At 41.6% G+C, this 14,506-nt stretch overlaps 1 protein-coding gene across 1 annotated transcript in view; it reads right to left on the bottom strand.

Moving 5' to 3' along the window:
* CarT (Carcinine transporter) overlaps positions 1-7,827 on the bottom strand; it is a 514,516-nt gene extending 506,689 nt beyond the window's left edge. The window contains exon 1 of the mRNA XM_067769656.1: positions 7,461-7,827. Within this exon, the coding sequence (XP_067625757.1) occupies positions 7,461-7,780 (320 nt within the window). The 5' untranslated portion in view covers positions 7,781-7,827. The remainder of the gene's footprint in view (positions 1-7,460) is intronic.
* Positions 7,828-14,506: the final 6,679 nt, after the last annotated feature.

Raw genomic sequence — 14,506 nt, 5'->3', positions numbered from 1 at the left:
TCACGTTGTTTAAATTATCGCCAAATTATTAAATAACGTTTTTCTCTCACGAATTTGGTTCGGTCTGGTGCCAATAAACTAAACCTAAAGCAAGATTTTACTTCGTGGTATAGATTGCATATTCTACACGAAGCCGTTTTATTAAACTCCGTATGATATTCGTGGGTTCTATTATTAAAACTCGAAAATGGGGTTTTGCCTTGCCTGGTCTATAGGTACTTAGTCCCGGGTGCCTTTTGTATTTTCAAAAGCCATTTTTACATAATCTACAAAAAGAAACTAGTTAAAATTTTGTGGCATCCTATGGGAATAAGTTTTCTGCAAAAAGGAGAGACAATTTTTTCAAATATACTTTTATAAAGATGGTTTTTTAATAAATTAGTTTTTTGTTACTAGTTCTCATGGCTGGGATACCCAGCTACCACTAGTAGTTCTCACGTTTTTACATAATCTACAATTAGAAACGAGTTAAAATTTTGTGGCATACTTTGGGAATAAGTTTTCTACAAAAACGAGAGAAAATTTTTTCAAATATACTTTCATAAAGATGTTTTTTTTTTTAATAAATTAGTTTTTCATTACTAAAATTAGTTTTTTATTACTAGTTCTCATGGCTGGGATACCCTGGTACCACTAGTAGTTCTCACGTAAATAATAAATGTTTACATTTTAAATTAATAAATAACATGAAAAGGGTTACAAGTTTTCAAATCTTAACACTCAGGACACTTATTCTTAGTATGACTAAGGCAAATTGGTTTTCCATAAGTGCTGCATACTCTATGAACTGCATTGTGGTACCCGGGTACCCAGCCATGAGAACTAAGAAGAAAAATTATTTATGAACAGGACGGTTAAGTTAATAGTTATAAAAATGATCGCATTTCTACATTTTCGAAATTTGCGATATCGGAAAGGTGGACGTGGTTACCACTCTATTTCGACTAATTTCAATACCAATCTACTCTGGGTCCAGTTAAGCCAGCATACCAGAATGCATAAAGACAAAAATTGTATCCTTACTTACTTACTTAATTGGCGCGTAACCATTTAAACGGTTATGGCCGTCCAACAAAGCGCGTCAGTCGCTACTTCTCTCTACCAACCGGCCCCAATTGGTCACACCAAGGGAGTATAATCGTGTTCCACCTGGTCCTTCCAACGGAGTGGGGGCCGCCCTCTACCTCTGCTTCCATAGGCGGGTTCCGATATAAACACTTTCTTGGCCGGAGCGTCATCTCTCATTCGCATAACGTAGCCTAGCCAGCGCAGATGCTGCGTTTTAATTCGCTGGACTATGTTGATGTCTGGGAATAGCTCGTACAGCCCATCGTTAAATCTTCTTCGGTACTCACCATCGCCAACGCTTAGAGGTCCATAAATCATAAGAACAAGATGAACAAAAAAAAAATCAAAAGTGAAATTTCGTCCTTCTCCACAGGGGGAAGGACCGCACAGGCGCAAGCGTCCAGGATCGCGTACGCCCTTATTCACTAGGGAGGGCCACGGCAAATGACGGAAAGAGCGACTTGGTGGGTGGCGGCACCAGTATGTCGGCGAAGATAGTTTCGCTGGCTACGGCGAACAGTGACGCGCCTGCTGATGCAGGACACCGAGCAAGCGCCGGAACGGCAACCATTTTTCCCACGGCTCTGGCAGGGGTCTCGCGACCGGCCCCTCTGAGCCAAGGGGAAAGGTGGCCGCAAATGTAATTTCTACCGGAGGAACTGTTGCGTTGGTAACGACGAGTCGACTCCCCCTGGACGACAAGTGGGTACCTCGCTGAAATCGGCATTTAGTGATCTGAGGGGCAAACACCAGTATCGAGGCGAAGTAAGTTGCGCTTGCAACGGCGAAAACTGACGCCCCTGCTGTTGCTGGGCACCCGTGAGATGCCGGTACGGCAACTGGTCTCCCCATGGCTACGATAGGGGTCCCACAATCTGGTCACACTAAGCCAAAAGAGGAAGGAGCCACAGATAAGCCATCATTCGGGGGTACGACTGCGAGGCCAAGTACGGGTCGGATCCCGTTCTCGAGAATATGCACACAGTGGATCGTTCCACAGGAACAAAAGAAGGGCTGAAAAAGTCCTCTTAAGATATGAGGGCGTTCCGTTTGCAACGCTGTCAGAGAACGACAGGAATTCAGTGAAAGGGCACGAGCTCTGCTTCCGAATTTTTGGGGTTCTCTGGCAGCAAATGTGGAAAGCGCAGCCCCTTATAAGCGCCAAAGGTCCGACAAGGACATCAAACCCCGACCGAAAAGACATCAAAATCACCCCGCGGTAGCCAAACCCAACTTTGCCAAGGTATCCAAGGGCCAGATTCTCACAGGAATCCTGGACCGTGGAAATAACGTGGTGCCATTCCTAAAGACCAATGGCCGCACATCCGGAATAAAATCGGTAACGCTCTTATCGACGGCCTGATGGAGTTTCCGGGTAGTTCGCCGCGACGTTCTGACGCGGGTTGGTATGAGGACCAGATCAGGGTCCTTGCGTGCGAAGACGCAAGGTCTGTTGCACTGTGCAAGACAGCAGCTGCAAAGCTGGGACAGGTCTATACCAGGTCGAAAATTGAGGTTGCCGACTGGAAGGACAGTTCCAGCAGAACCTGAGAGAGTTCTCAGGATGCTGCAGCTCATGAACCCGGCTCTCCCGACGCAGGACAGGAGTGTGATCCAGGTCGAGGACGCTGTATCACCTAAGAGGGAGGTCGTTTTAGCCTTAAATAAGGAGGTACTCGAAGCCCTTAAACAGAGAAAAGGACAAATGTTTTACGGCCTCGGTGAGGTCGTTATTCACTTATACCTTGTCGACGCACAGCGCGCATCCCTTTCGGTTGCCTCTTTGTACACGGACATCGAGGCACCCGAAGAGGAATCGGAGCTCTTCGACGCAGAAAGCCTGGTGTCCGCCACATCAAATTACACAGGGGATATGTGCAATTTGTCGATGGAGTATACTCTGTTGGATAGCGACAGGGATCACGACGTCACGATGTTGGAGGCAGGGGAGTCTAACCAACACCATGCTGAAGTTGCTACGGATAAACCTCCACAAATGTAAGGCAGCCCCGGCTGCCCTCGTCAGTCGCCTTTCTAAAGGCGACGTCGACGTGGTCCTCATCCAATGGCTCTGGGTGGATAACTCACGTACTTGCGGTTTGGGGGCCATTGGGTTTAAGCAAATGTGAGCTGCAGAAGAAAGTAAAGTTAGACCCTATATTTTGGTAAAGCCTGAGCTAAACATCTTTCTCTCACCTAACTATAGCAATGGCGACGTTACATCGGCCAGCTTTGCAAACGGAGGCACACGCTTAACACTAGCCTTCGTTTATACGCCGTACGATGCAGAGGAACCTCCTCCCCAAAGGACGGTAAAGGATCTGGTGGCCAATCTAAGTAAGGGCCATCTGTTCACTGGTACGAATTCGAACGCCCACCATGTCCATTGAGGCAGTTCCGACATAAACACTCGTGGTGAGTCGAAAAGTGCGATTACCTTTTAACAACTACCGTGGTAGTTTGCAATGTAGGTAATGAACCAACTTTTATTACTAACAACCATAAATAAGTTATTGACCTCACTTTTTGTAGCGAAAGCATTTATGGGTGTGTCAAAAAATGGTGTGTTCTTGACGAAACCTCCTTCTCAAACCACCGGTATAGATAGGCGATATTAGAGTTTTTCGTTGATCAGCCCATTACGGGGCGTAACCGACGCAATACAAACTGGGAACTACACAATGAGTTGTTAGCAAGAGTACCCTCACAAAGCCCCTCATCAGCGGAGGAGCTGGAGGATCTGGTAGCAACCTTCTCATTGGCACTCTCAAATGCCCTAGAACAGGCTTGTCCAATGCCTAAACCACGCGGTAAGCGGAAACCTCGCTGGTGGTCCCATGATTTGGAACTAATTCGTTAATCCTGTAGAGGGCAGTTTAACAAAGCCAAAAGCCTCGAAAATGATTCACAATGGCTAGAATACAAAGAAAAAACTAAGGACCTACAAAAAGTCGTGAGACAAGCGAAGACAACTTCGTGGAGATATTTATGCACTGGTGTCAAAAGTGTCGCCGACACATCAAGTGTACGGTCCCTGCTTTCGAACAGGCAAACAGCTATTTGCTTTCTGGCGAGACCAAATGGTACCTGGACCAGCACAGCAGGGGATACGCTAGATCTGCTCCTGGACATACATTTTCTGGGAAACATGCGCAACGCACATACAAAAAAAAAGGCTGTAAATACACCCATCACTGAGGAAAGGATTAGGTGGGCAGTTACAAGTTTTAAACCTTTTAAGGCTGCTGGACGAGACGGGAGTGTTCCCGCTCAATTTACCTACTTTTTGAAGATATCAGCCAACTGGCTGTTGCATATATATACCGCTGGCCTGGCTCTAAACTATATTCCGTGTGCATGAAGGACTGCCACTGTCATATTCATTCCTAAGGCAGGGAAAGAATCTCACTACGAGCCGAATGACTACATACCTATAAGTCCATCGTCTTTCGTACGCAAGATCTTAGGGAGGATAATTAGCAGTTTTATTACCACCACTATTGAACCTCATTTCTGGCTATCAACACATCCGTGTTCGAAAAGGATTATTGTCTTGTGGCCTTCCTAGATATTGAAGGAGCATTCAACAATATAAATCAAGACGCTGTTAAAAATGGTTTAACGAATATGGATGTAAATATACCCTTAGTGACTGATTGATCAACTGCTCAGGGGAAGGAAAGTGCTTTCTTCACTGGGGAACATTGATATAACACGTTTTGTCGCAAGGGGCACAACACAGGGTGGTATCCATTCCACTGTACTATGGAGCCTAATGGTAAACTCACTGTTAAGAGATACTCGTTGGGGTAGCGGGAAGATTGTGGCATATGCTGATGATCTAGCGATTGCTTACAGAGGCAAGTTCCCTCAAACTTTACGTGACTTGATGCAGGTAGCATTATGAGAGGTTTCCCTATGGGCCTCCGGATGTGGACTCAGCGTCAATTCCGACAAAGTTGAGCTTGTCTTATATACCAAACGATACAAAATACTATCGTTAAACCTACCAGAACTAAATGGTGTGCGCCTAAGCCTGGCAGATAAGGCCCAATTTCTAGGCGTAGTTTTGGATAAAAAGCTCAACTGGAAAGATAACGTCATTAAGCGACAAAAGAAAGCTTACATTGCACTTTATACGTGTAAAAGGGCCATTGGCAAAAAATGGGGACTCACGCCGAACATATGCAGATGGATTTATACCCCGATTTACCGACCCATGCTGCTGTATGGGATAGTTGTATGGTGGTCAGCCCTGAGAAAGGCGTCAAACCTAAACTTGTTGGGTAAAGTTCACAGATCTAGCATGATCAGCATAAGCGGTGCTCTGAGAACAACGTATAGGGAAGCTCTTGATATCATCTTGACATCCTTCCATTGGATCTGGCTGGTTATCGATCAGCGGCAATGTCAGCCCTGCGCTTAAGGGAATTGTCCTTTTGGAAAAAAAAGACCATAGGATACTCTAGTATACTAAACAAATACAGTTTTCATCCTCCCAGCACGGATCGCTGTGCGATCACAACAGTTGCGGAAACCGACTACATGATACACATTCCCAGTAGGGATGATTGGACGGAGTCGTATAGGTGCCTTGCTTGTGACGGCAGCATTTCCATATACACGGATGGCTCTAAGCTAAATGGTAGAGTTGGGGTGGACTATTCTCGAGGGATCTTCACCTCCGGCTCTCCTTCAGACTACCCGATCACTGCAGCGTATTCCAGGCAGAAGAAACACAAAATATCGGCAAAGAAATCTATCGGCTCCTATTCTTTCAATTCTGAGCTAACACTGTCGCCGGTATATTCAAGAGATGGCCCAACAGAAGCGTGTACACCTCACGTGAGTCCCTGGATATATGGACATCGATAGAAACCGCATTGCAATGAACTCGCTAGGCAGGGTACCACCAGGCAGATTCTTCCTGGCCAAGAACCCTACGGTATTCTCCTTGTCACATGCAAGCTAATGCTAAAAGAGAACATCCACCGTTAAGCCGACGAAAGACGGCTACAAACACCGGTGTGTCGGACATCGAAGGAAACCTGGCCAAAATGGGACCCTAAAAGATCGCGTCACGTGTACAATCTAAGTAGGGATACAATTTCCATGCTTGTGGGGACACTAACTGGGCATTGCCTTTTAGGCAACCATGCGTAAAGATTAGGAGCTCCTTATCGTCGATTCTTTAGGAGTAGAAAAGAGCATGAGGGGGAAACGGTGGTTCATCTAATCTGCAACTGCCTGGCACTAAGTAGCGCACGTCAGCGCTTTCTGGGTGCTCCATTTCTAGATAATCTGAGCCAAGTGGTGGATCGTAAATTCAAGGACCTGGCAGTTTAAAAATGTAGATATTTTGATACGAATTTCAGAAAAACATGGCGGTAAATGTATGAAATAGTGTATTCAAGTTTTTGGTCTGGTAGTAAGCTCTTGCTTTTCGCATAATCTAGACCCGAAATTGAAAGTACATATTAATAAATTGAAAACAAGTTATGAGGACTTGGAAATTAATATTACACCTAAAGTTCATGCTGTAATTGAACACGTGCCTTAAAAAAAACATGGAAAAGGACTCGCTTTTTGGAGCGAGCAAGCTTTTGAATCTGTGCGTACAGATTTTAAAAAGACGTGGCTTAAGTACAATGTTAAAATATCTCATTCAGAATACTCGAGTCGTTTATTGAGATCAGTTTATCTAAATCGGTTTTTTCAAAGTGGGTCATTTACCGATACTGTTAATTTTCAAACGGTGTATATAAAATGCAAGGAAAATCTTCATACTAAATTCCAATATGGCAATCTAAGTTGTTTGCTTATGCTGGAAAAATTTAATCAAAAATTGCAATATGAAACTTTTGTGTGTAGTATGCAGTTATGCATGCCTTAAATGGACATGGGTCATGAAAAAGCTCCTTAGATAGCAATACAAGATAATACATCGGTTCTAACTTGTACGGCCTTTTAGCGTCATAGGTAACATGGATAGGTGTTCGCCGCTATCTAAGGGTGAAAAATATAAGGATGAAATAAAGCATTTATAGCAATTAGTGAGCACCCCTATAAAATGTTCGCCAATTTAATCCACATCAGCCGCCATCAGCGTAAAGGGATTTGGTACCACATCAAAAACACAACCATAGGCACCACACTCATCAAACGATCGTCACACCGACCAAACACTAATCATTGCATTCTACACTATATGGAAACTGGTTTGTTTGCAGATGTTTGGTGTAATTTAGGGTTTTTACCTACTAAAGTAGCAATTTAGGCGAGGAGGTTCCAGTTTGCTATTTTTTTCCCGCATTTATCACTATTCTAAGTCCCCTACCAGCTGAGTTATAATTCAGGTTTTTAAATGTCTACTAATGTCGATTATTTGTTACCGGAATAAATCAATGACACTAACAGTAACCGTATTTATTTTTGCATTCTTATTTTTTAAAATTTTTGCCTCGAAGTCAGCTTTTACTTTAGCTGGAAAGTTTTTTCCGTTAACATTTGCCATCCGCTCTAAAATTCCAAGAGCTTCTTCCAACCGACCCCTCATAAGCAGCCATCTAGGCGATTCTGGCATTACAAAAATATAGCCAAAATACAAATGAAATGGCATGGAAGTGTAATAAGAAAGTTTTACCCAATCGCGTTCCAAATACGTAACCACTGACAACAGCATAATGCTCGATGTATAAAAAGTGCATGTCATTACGGTAACGAATGATCGATAACTTTCGCCAACGAGCTCCAGAGCTATGAAAATAAACAAACATACATACTTATAAAACAATTAAGGAAGTCTAAGTTCGGTCGAAAACAAATATTATATACCCAGCGTTGAGCTCTCACGTATATATTAAGGATATATTTGAAGAGAAATGTCACGAACATCTAGTGATATTAAAGCTTATATGTAGTGCATACCTATGTATACAACGATTTAACACAGTTAAGCACGTTGGTACGTTGGAAAGTCAAAGCGATGCGGGAATTTTGGCAAGAAGTGTATTTGGTAACATGATTCTGAAAAATGTCCTGGAAATTCCTCCCCCAGATAACCTTCCAGGTAAAGTGTTTATAACAGACAAGGTTTCAGTTAATTGATGTCATATTTCAAACAGGTACGAAATATTTCCATATTTTTTCGTCGGTGACAGCGCATTTCCTGTTAAGCCTAATCTCATGCGCCCTTACCTTGGTCGAAATTTGTCACCCGCCAAACGAATTTATAACAAACGGTTATCCTCCGTCCGAGCGCACGTTGAAAACACCTTTGGAGAGTTCTTCATATAACGATTCATGTTGCTCCAGAAAATGTGGACCAAATTGTTTTAGCAACTATATTTTTGCTCAATTATTTAATGCTTGCCAGAAGTAGTAGATATTTCGATCCGAAAAGAGCCAGCACTGATGAAAATGGGAATCTCTGTTGTGGAAAACTTTAAACAAGAGTGACATCTATTCGAGTTCCTCATTCCAATCGATCAACAAATGAAGCATTTAGTTTGAGAGAGGAAACAGCAGAATACTTACTAGAAAGGCCAATGCGATCTGTGTGAAATCGGCAAACGTAACATAAAATTTTATTTTATCCTTCATTGCGGACATAGCAAATTTTTTTTTACCAAAAATTTATATTGTTACGAATATTAGCAACACTAAGGGGTACTGTCATCTCTAAGCGATGCTAAGCAGTGACTTGTATGCACATCAATAGATCAATCATTATGTCTACACATATGTACGTACACGAAGCGGAGAAGAGACACACAAACACATGCAGATATCTTATCTGAGATGCTCCCAAAAGTATGCAATTATAATTGTGGAATTGTCGCTCACAAATACACGCGCTATACACGTGCATCTGTAGTTATAATTTTATAGTTGATAACTAACTAGTAAGTTCAGGAAGTGGAAGCGCCTAGAAATATATGAACGAGGAAACCGCACAGTATAAAAGCAGCAACAGTAGAGGCGCGAGAATCAGTTTCTTTTAAGCAAGCTATTGATTGTGAAGTATCAGTGTTATTGTGAAGTAATTTAATAAAGGCCATTTTGCATTATTAAATATTGGAGTTATTTATTCAACAGTTTAGCGATACGAATGTTAGTAGAAGGTTGCGAATAAGAGGAATTGCAGCAAATTCTTTACAATTGGTGTCAGAAGAGGAATTGTTGAATAAACTTCAGAGGACAACAAGGACATTGCAAAGTTAAGTGAATTGAAGATCCAGCAATTGAAGAAGGAGTCGGAGAGCCGTGGATTGAATACAACCGGCATTAAACTTGAACTTCAGGTACGACTACGAGAGGCAATGGCATTAGCAGGAATTGACGTGGAAGATTATGACTTTCATCTTGATGGCGATGAGACAACAAAATTGGAGGAGAAAAATTGAACATCGCAGATAGTTACGAGCACAGACTTGAACACGATATTGGCTGCAATATCTGCATAAACATCGACAGTAACATCAATGTCGTCGCAAATGTCATCTCAACTGGAAGAACAGAAGACACATATGCCATCTCAACTAGAATTCCAGGAGAACCATATAACATCCAAGATGGAAACTCAACTGGCATCCCAACTGGAATCGCAAGAGACACGCATCATCTCAGATCTCCACATAACTAGAAGAGCAGGAAGTCCGTTTATCATCGAAACTGGAAGCGCATATGGAAGAAAAACTAACCCAGTTTGATGAAGGCTTCAGTGGTCGACAGGATAAAATAGAGGCAGAGATGGATGCTTTGAAAGATAGGATCCAGGAATTACAATTGAACAGCCGAGTTATTTCAACGTCTAATCCGAAGGTAAAAACTCCATCTTTTGACGGTTCTGTTCCTTTCCGGGTCTTTAAGCTACAGTTTGAGAAGACCGCAGCAGTGAACAACTGGAATGTTGAAGAGAAAGTTGTTGCACTGTTCATGGCATTGGAAGGGCCTGCAGCTGAGATCTTACAAACCATTCCAGAGGGCGAACGGAATTGTTATGAAGCATTGATCGGCGCTCTAGAGAGACGATACGGAACCGAGCATATGAGACAGGTATACCAATGAAGTTACTGAACCGCTTCCAGAGGCCTGGTGAAACATTGCAAGAGTTTGCTTCGGATGTTGAAGGGCTGGCACATTTAGCGAATGCGGACGCACCCGTGGAATATACCGAAAAGGTAAAAATTCAGAGCTTTATTAATGGAATACGGGATATCGAAACGAAGCGAGCAACATACGCAAACCCAAACCTACATTCACAGAAACGGTATCAGAAGCTCTGATTCAGGAAACAGCGTCGCTTCTTTGTAAGCCAGTTTTCAAAGCACGCAGTGTGGAAGTAGAAAGGCTAGAGTGGCTAGACGCAATTTTAGAAGCTTTAAAAGGAATGCAGCAGAAAAATAATGGTGCAATCAAATGTTTCAAGTGCGGTAACTCAGGTCACATTGCTCGTCATTGCAGCACCGGTCCTGGTAGTTCCAACTTGGGTGGCCGTAAACGCAAAGCGGGAGGAGATAAGCAACAGCGTGCCAGATGTAAAAATCGGGAGCTAGCTCCAGCTGTATAATGTCCTGTGATATGTGTCTCGCAAATTGGAAGAAAATCGAGTAGTCTTAACGTCAAAGGAAATGTGGATGGCAAAGAACGTGTACTGACTGTCGATACGGGCGCATCTCATTCCTTGATCCGATCTGATTTGGTCAACAGGAGAGTAAAGCCATTACCTGGAGCAAGATGGCGTACGAGTATAAGTACAAGTCTAGGGAGAAGTGATATGTGAAGTCTTAATTGGGGAGGTCATGGTTCTACACAAATTCATTGGAGCGGAGATTATTGATGAAGTCATATTGCGAGTGGACTTCTTAGTTGACCATGACATCGGGATCGACATGCAGAGAAGGATTATGCGTTATAAGAACCAGGATATACCACTTAACTTCAGTTTGGCAAAAAGGTTTAGTAGTAATCGAGTACTGGTGGAGAAGACTCGACAAAGACAACGAAAGTCAAAAGCAAGTGTTGATGGATCGAATGGGCCAAATAAAGCGAAATCAAAAGTACCTGCGAGAGAAACACTGGCATTGACAAAAACAAATGGACGCAGAAAAACGAAGGAACGAATTTTCCAGAAAGAATGCAAGGGTGGTTTCAAGCCAGCGCGCACTATTCTTGTGAAACATCAAGACGATACTGATGATACAAAGTCAATCCGTCAAGATAAAGCTCTGCGAAGTAGTTCTTCATTGGCCAAAGAACAGAGTGTGAGGGAACGGCCCAGGGTAATGAGTATTAAGATGAAACACTGGCATGACAAGAATTTTAATCCCGAAGATTTCTTGTAGGGAGATTTGGTACTGCTATACAACCCTCACCGGCGGAAAGGTGTTCCATCCAAATATCGGTGCAGTTGGGAAGGCCCGTACAGAGTTGTGAAGAGGATCAGTGATGCCATCTACCGCATACAAACAATTGGGAAACCACGAAATAGAAGGGTGGTTCATTTGGATAGGCTAGCAGCGGTTAGATAAAGAGATTTGTCTGATCGGGACAATCAGACTTAGGTGGAGGGCAGTTTTACGAATATTAGCAACACTAAGGGGTACTGTCACCTCTAAGCGATGCTAAGCAGTGAATTGTATGCACATCAATAGATCAATCATTATGTTTACACATATGTACGTACACGCAGCGGAGAAGGGACGCACAAACACATGCAGATATCTTATCTGAGATGCTCCCAAAAGTATGCAATTAAATTGTGGATGTGTCACTCACAAATACACACGCATATGAGTAGCTATACACGTGCATCTGTAGTTATAGTTTTATGGTTGATAACTAACTAGTAAGTTCTGGAAATTGAAGCGCCTAGAAATATGTGAACGAGGAAACCGCACAGTATAAAAGCAGCAACAGTAGAGGAACGAGAATTAGTTTCATTTAAGCAAGCTATTGGTTGTGAAGTATCAGTGTTATTGTGAAGTACTTTAATAAAGGCCATTTTGCATTATTAAATATTGGAGTTATTTATTCAACAGTTTAGAAATACGAACGTTAGTAGAAGGTTGCGAATAAGAGGAGTTGCAGTAAATTCGTTACAATATGAACGGCTGGCTGTAAAAAGGAGAGTTATATTAACCGTAAACTATGGTAGGGAAAATTTAAGTACAATGAAATGTCCTTTTATCCTAAAGCTTTTGTATTAAGTTTGAATGAGTTGTCACCCTTTTTAGAAAACTTGTTTTCCTCTTTTTACTGATATGTTTTAGAGTTTCACTCTCATTTAGTCTTAATATGAATCTCCTATTTGATGCCAGCTGTCTATAAGTACGAAGTATTGGACTTCAATGCCAACGGGAGCTAACACAAAAACAATTTTAGTTTTTTCGTATGGTGCCACCTACTTCTCAAGAGGGCCTGAATGGCTAATAAAACTCTTCACAGTTCTTCAAAAAAAAAAAGTAAATACACTCATCAAGTGACCTAGCTAAGATTGTTCATCTAGTCAAGTGTAAGAAGAAACGGTATTTGAAAAATCCGCTATACTCTTAAATTTTTAAGTAAAATAAAGAGTTAAGTGTTTCACTTAAGTAATACTTACTAAGCAACACGACTAGCTTAACTTGTGTAAAGGTAAGGTATCAAGCGACCTAGCAGACATTGTTTATCTAGTAAAGTGTAATACGTTCTAGGTTTGAATATAAGTCATTACATAATAAGGTAAGATATGTGATAAATGCCTCCTATGGCTTGGCATTATCAAACATATCACAATCCCAATGATTGCTACTTCTGCCAAACAAATATCGATGGTTACCGCTATAAATCTCGTCACTGCATAAAATATGCTGATTTACTGTCTGTTTCAAAACCAAGCTTGAAAGAAAAAGCGGATGAGGCGACTGTGAACAGAAAACCAGAAAGTGTTTCTGAATCCAGCCCTAAATTTTCCAACGAGCGAATGGACCAACCGTATATTCCAACTGGCAACGGAACGTCATTTTGTGACCTATCAGGACTTTTGTGATCTTGTGCGGGATCTGGATTTGTCTACAAGGCAAACAGAGAAGTTGGCCTCTCGATTGAAGCAGTAGAATTTGTTAGAAAATGACTTCAAAGTTACACTTGGCCGGGATAAAGACCTAACATCGTTTGAAAGAGTTTTCGATACTGATGATACCGACAATAATCTGGTGTATTGCGTTGATGTGGATAAATTGTTCGCCGCACTCGATCACGAGCATTGCCCGCAAGATTGGCGATTATTTCTTGACGGTTCTTCCAAAAGTGAATATCTATTATTTTGTGTATGTGAGAGAACAAAAATCAAGTAAGTATCATTCGAAAATTAATTCCCAATTCACTAATATCATAGGCTTGAAAGCAGTATTGTTGCACAACAACAAACAGCTACCATCTGTTCCCGTAGCATACGCCACTCATATGAAAGAAACATACCAAACAATGGAGAAGATTCTTCGATTAATTAATTAAAATAAGTATCACTGGCAGAATGTTTCGGATCTTAAAGTCCTCACAATTCTATTCAGAATGCAAGGAGGCTACACCAAAAATCCATGTTACTATTGTGAATGGGACAGTCGTGCTAAAAATCATTATATGTGTAAAGATTGGCAATCGAGACAGTTTTTCCAACTAGGCAGGAAAAACGTTCTCAACGTTCCATTAGTAAAGGCTGACGACATCATTTTACCGCCACTGCATTTGAAAGTGGGCTATATGAAACAATTTGTCAAAAGACTTCACAAAGACAGTGAGGCCTTCCTACATCTGAAATTAGTTTTCCCTAAATTGAGCGATGCCAAGATTAAAGAAGGTACTTATAAAGATTCTCCTCCCTTTACTATTTAAAAAAAAGTATTATCCAAATGTATTTATTACGATAATGAATTGCAGGCATTTTCGTTGGACCTCAAATTCTTAAGCTTATGGTAGATGAAGTTTTCGTTGAAAAATTGAACCAAGTGGAGAAAAGAGCATGGCTTAGTTTTATTTCTTTATGTAAAAACTTTCTTGGAAACGTAAGAAGTGCTAACTATGTTGAGGTGGTCCATGAATTTTTGGAAGCGTATGGAGAAATGGGATGCAACATGTCTATAAAAATTCATTTTTTTCACTCCCATTTGGAATTTTTCCCAGACAATCTCGGTCAATTTAGCGACGAACAAGGAGAACGTTTTCATCAAGAGATATTGACGATTGAAAAACGGTTTGTAGGAAAGAACCAAGTGAGGATGTTAGCTAATTACTGCTGGTCACTTATACGTGAAACTGATGATTCGTCATTTAAACGAAAAAGATCAAGCAAACATTTCTAACTCGAATCTATTTTGAAAAAGTTAAATTTTTCTGTATACAAAGAACAATGGAATCAATAAAAATAATATAATGAGGTGATATCATGCAGTTTTAC

Source organism: Eurosta solidaginis, chromosome 2 (assembly GCF_040869045.1).
Source record: "Eurosta solidaginis isolate ZX-2024a chromosome 2, ASM4086904v1, whole genome shotgun sequence".
NCBI lineage: Eukaryota > Metazoa > Arthropoda > Insecta > Diptera > Tephritidae > Eurosta > Eurosta solidaginis.
The sequence above is the reverse complement of the archived record's forward strand: the minus strand, read 5'-3'. Positions and strand labels throughout refer to the sequence as shown.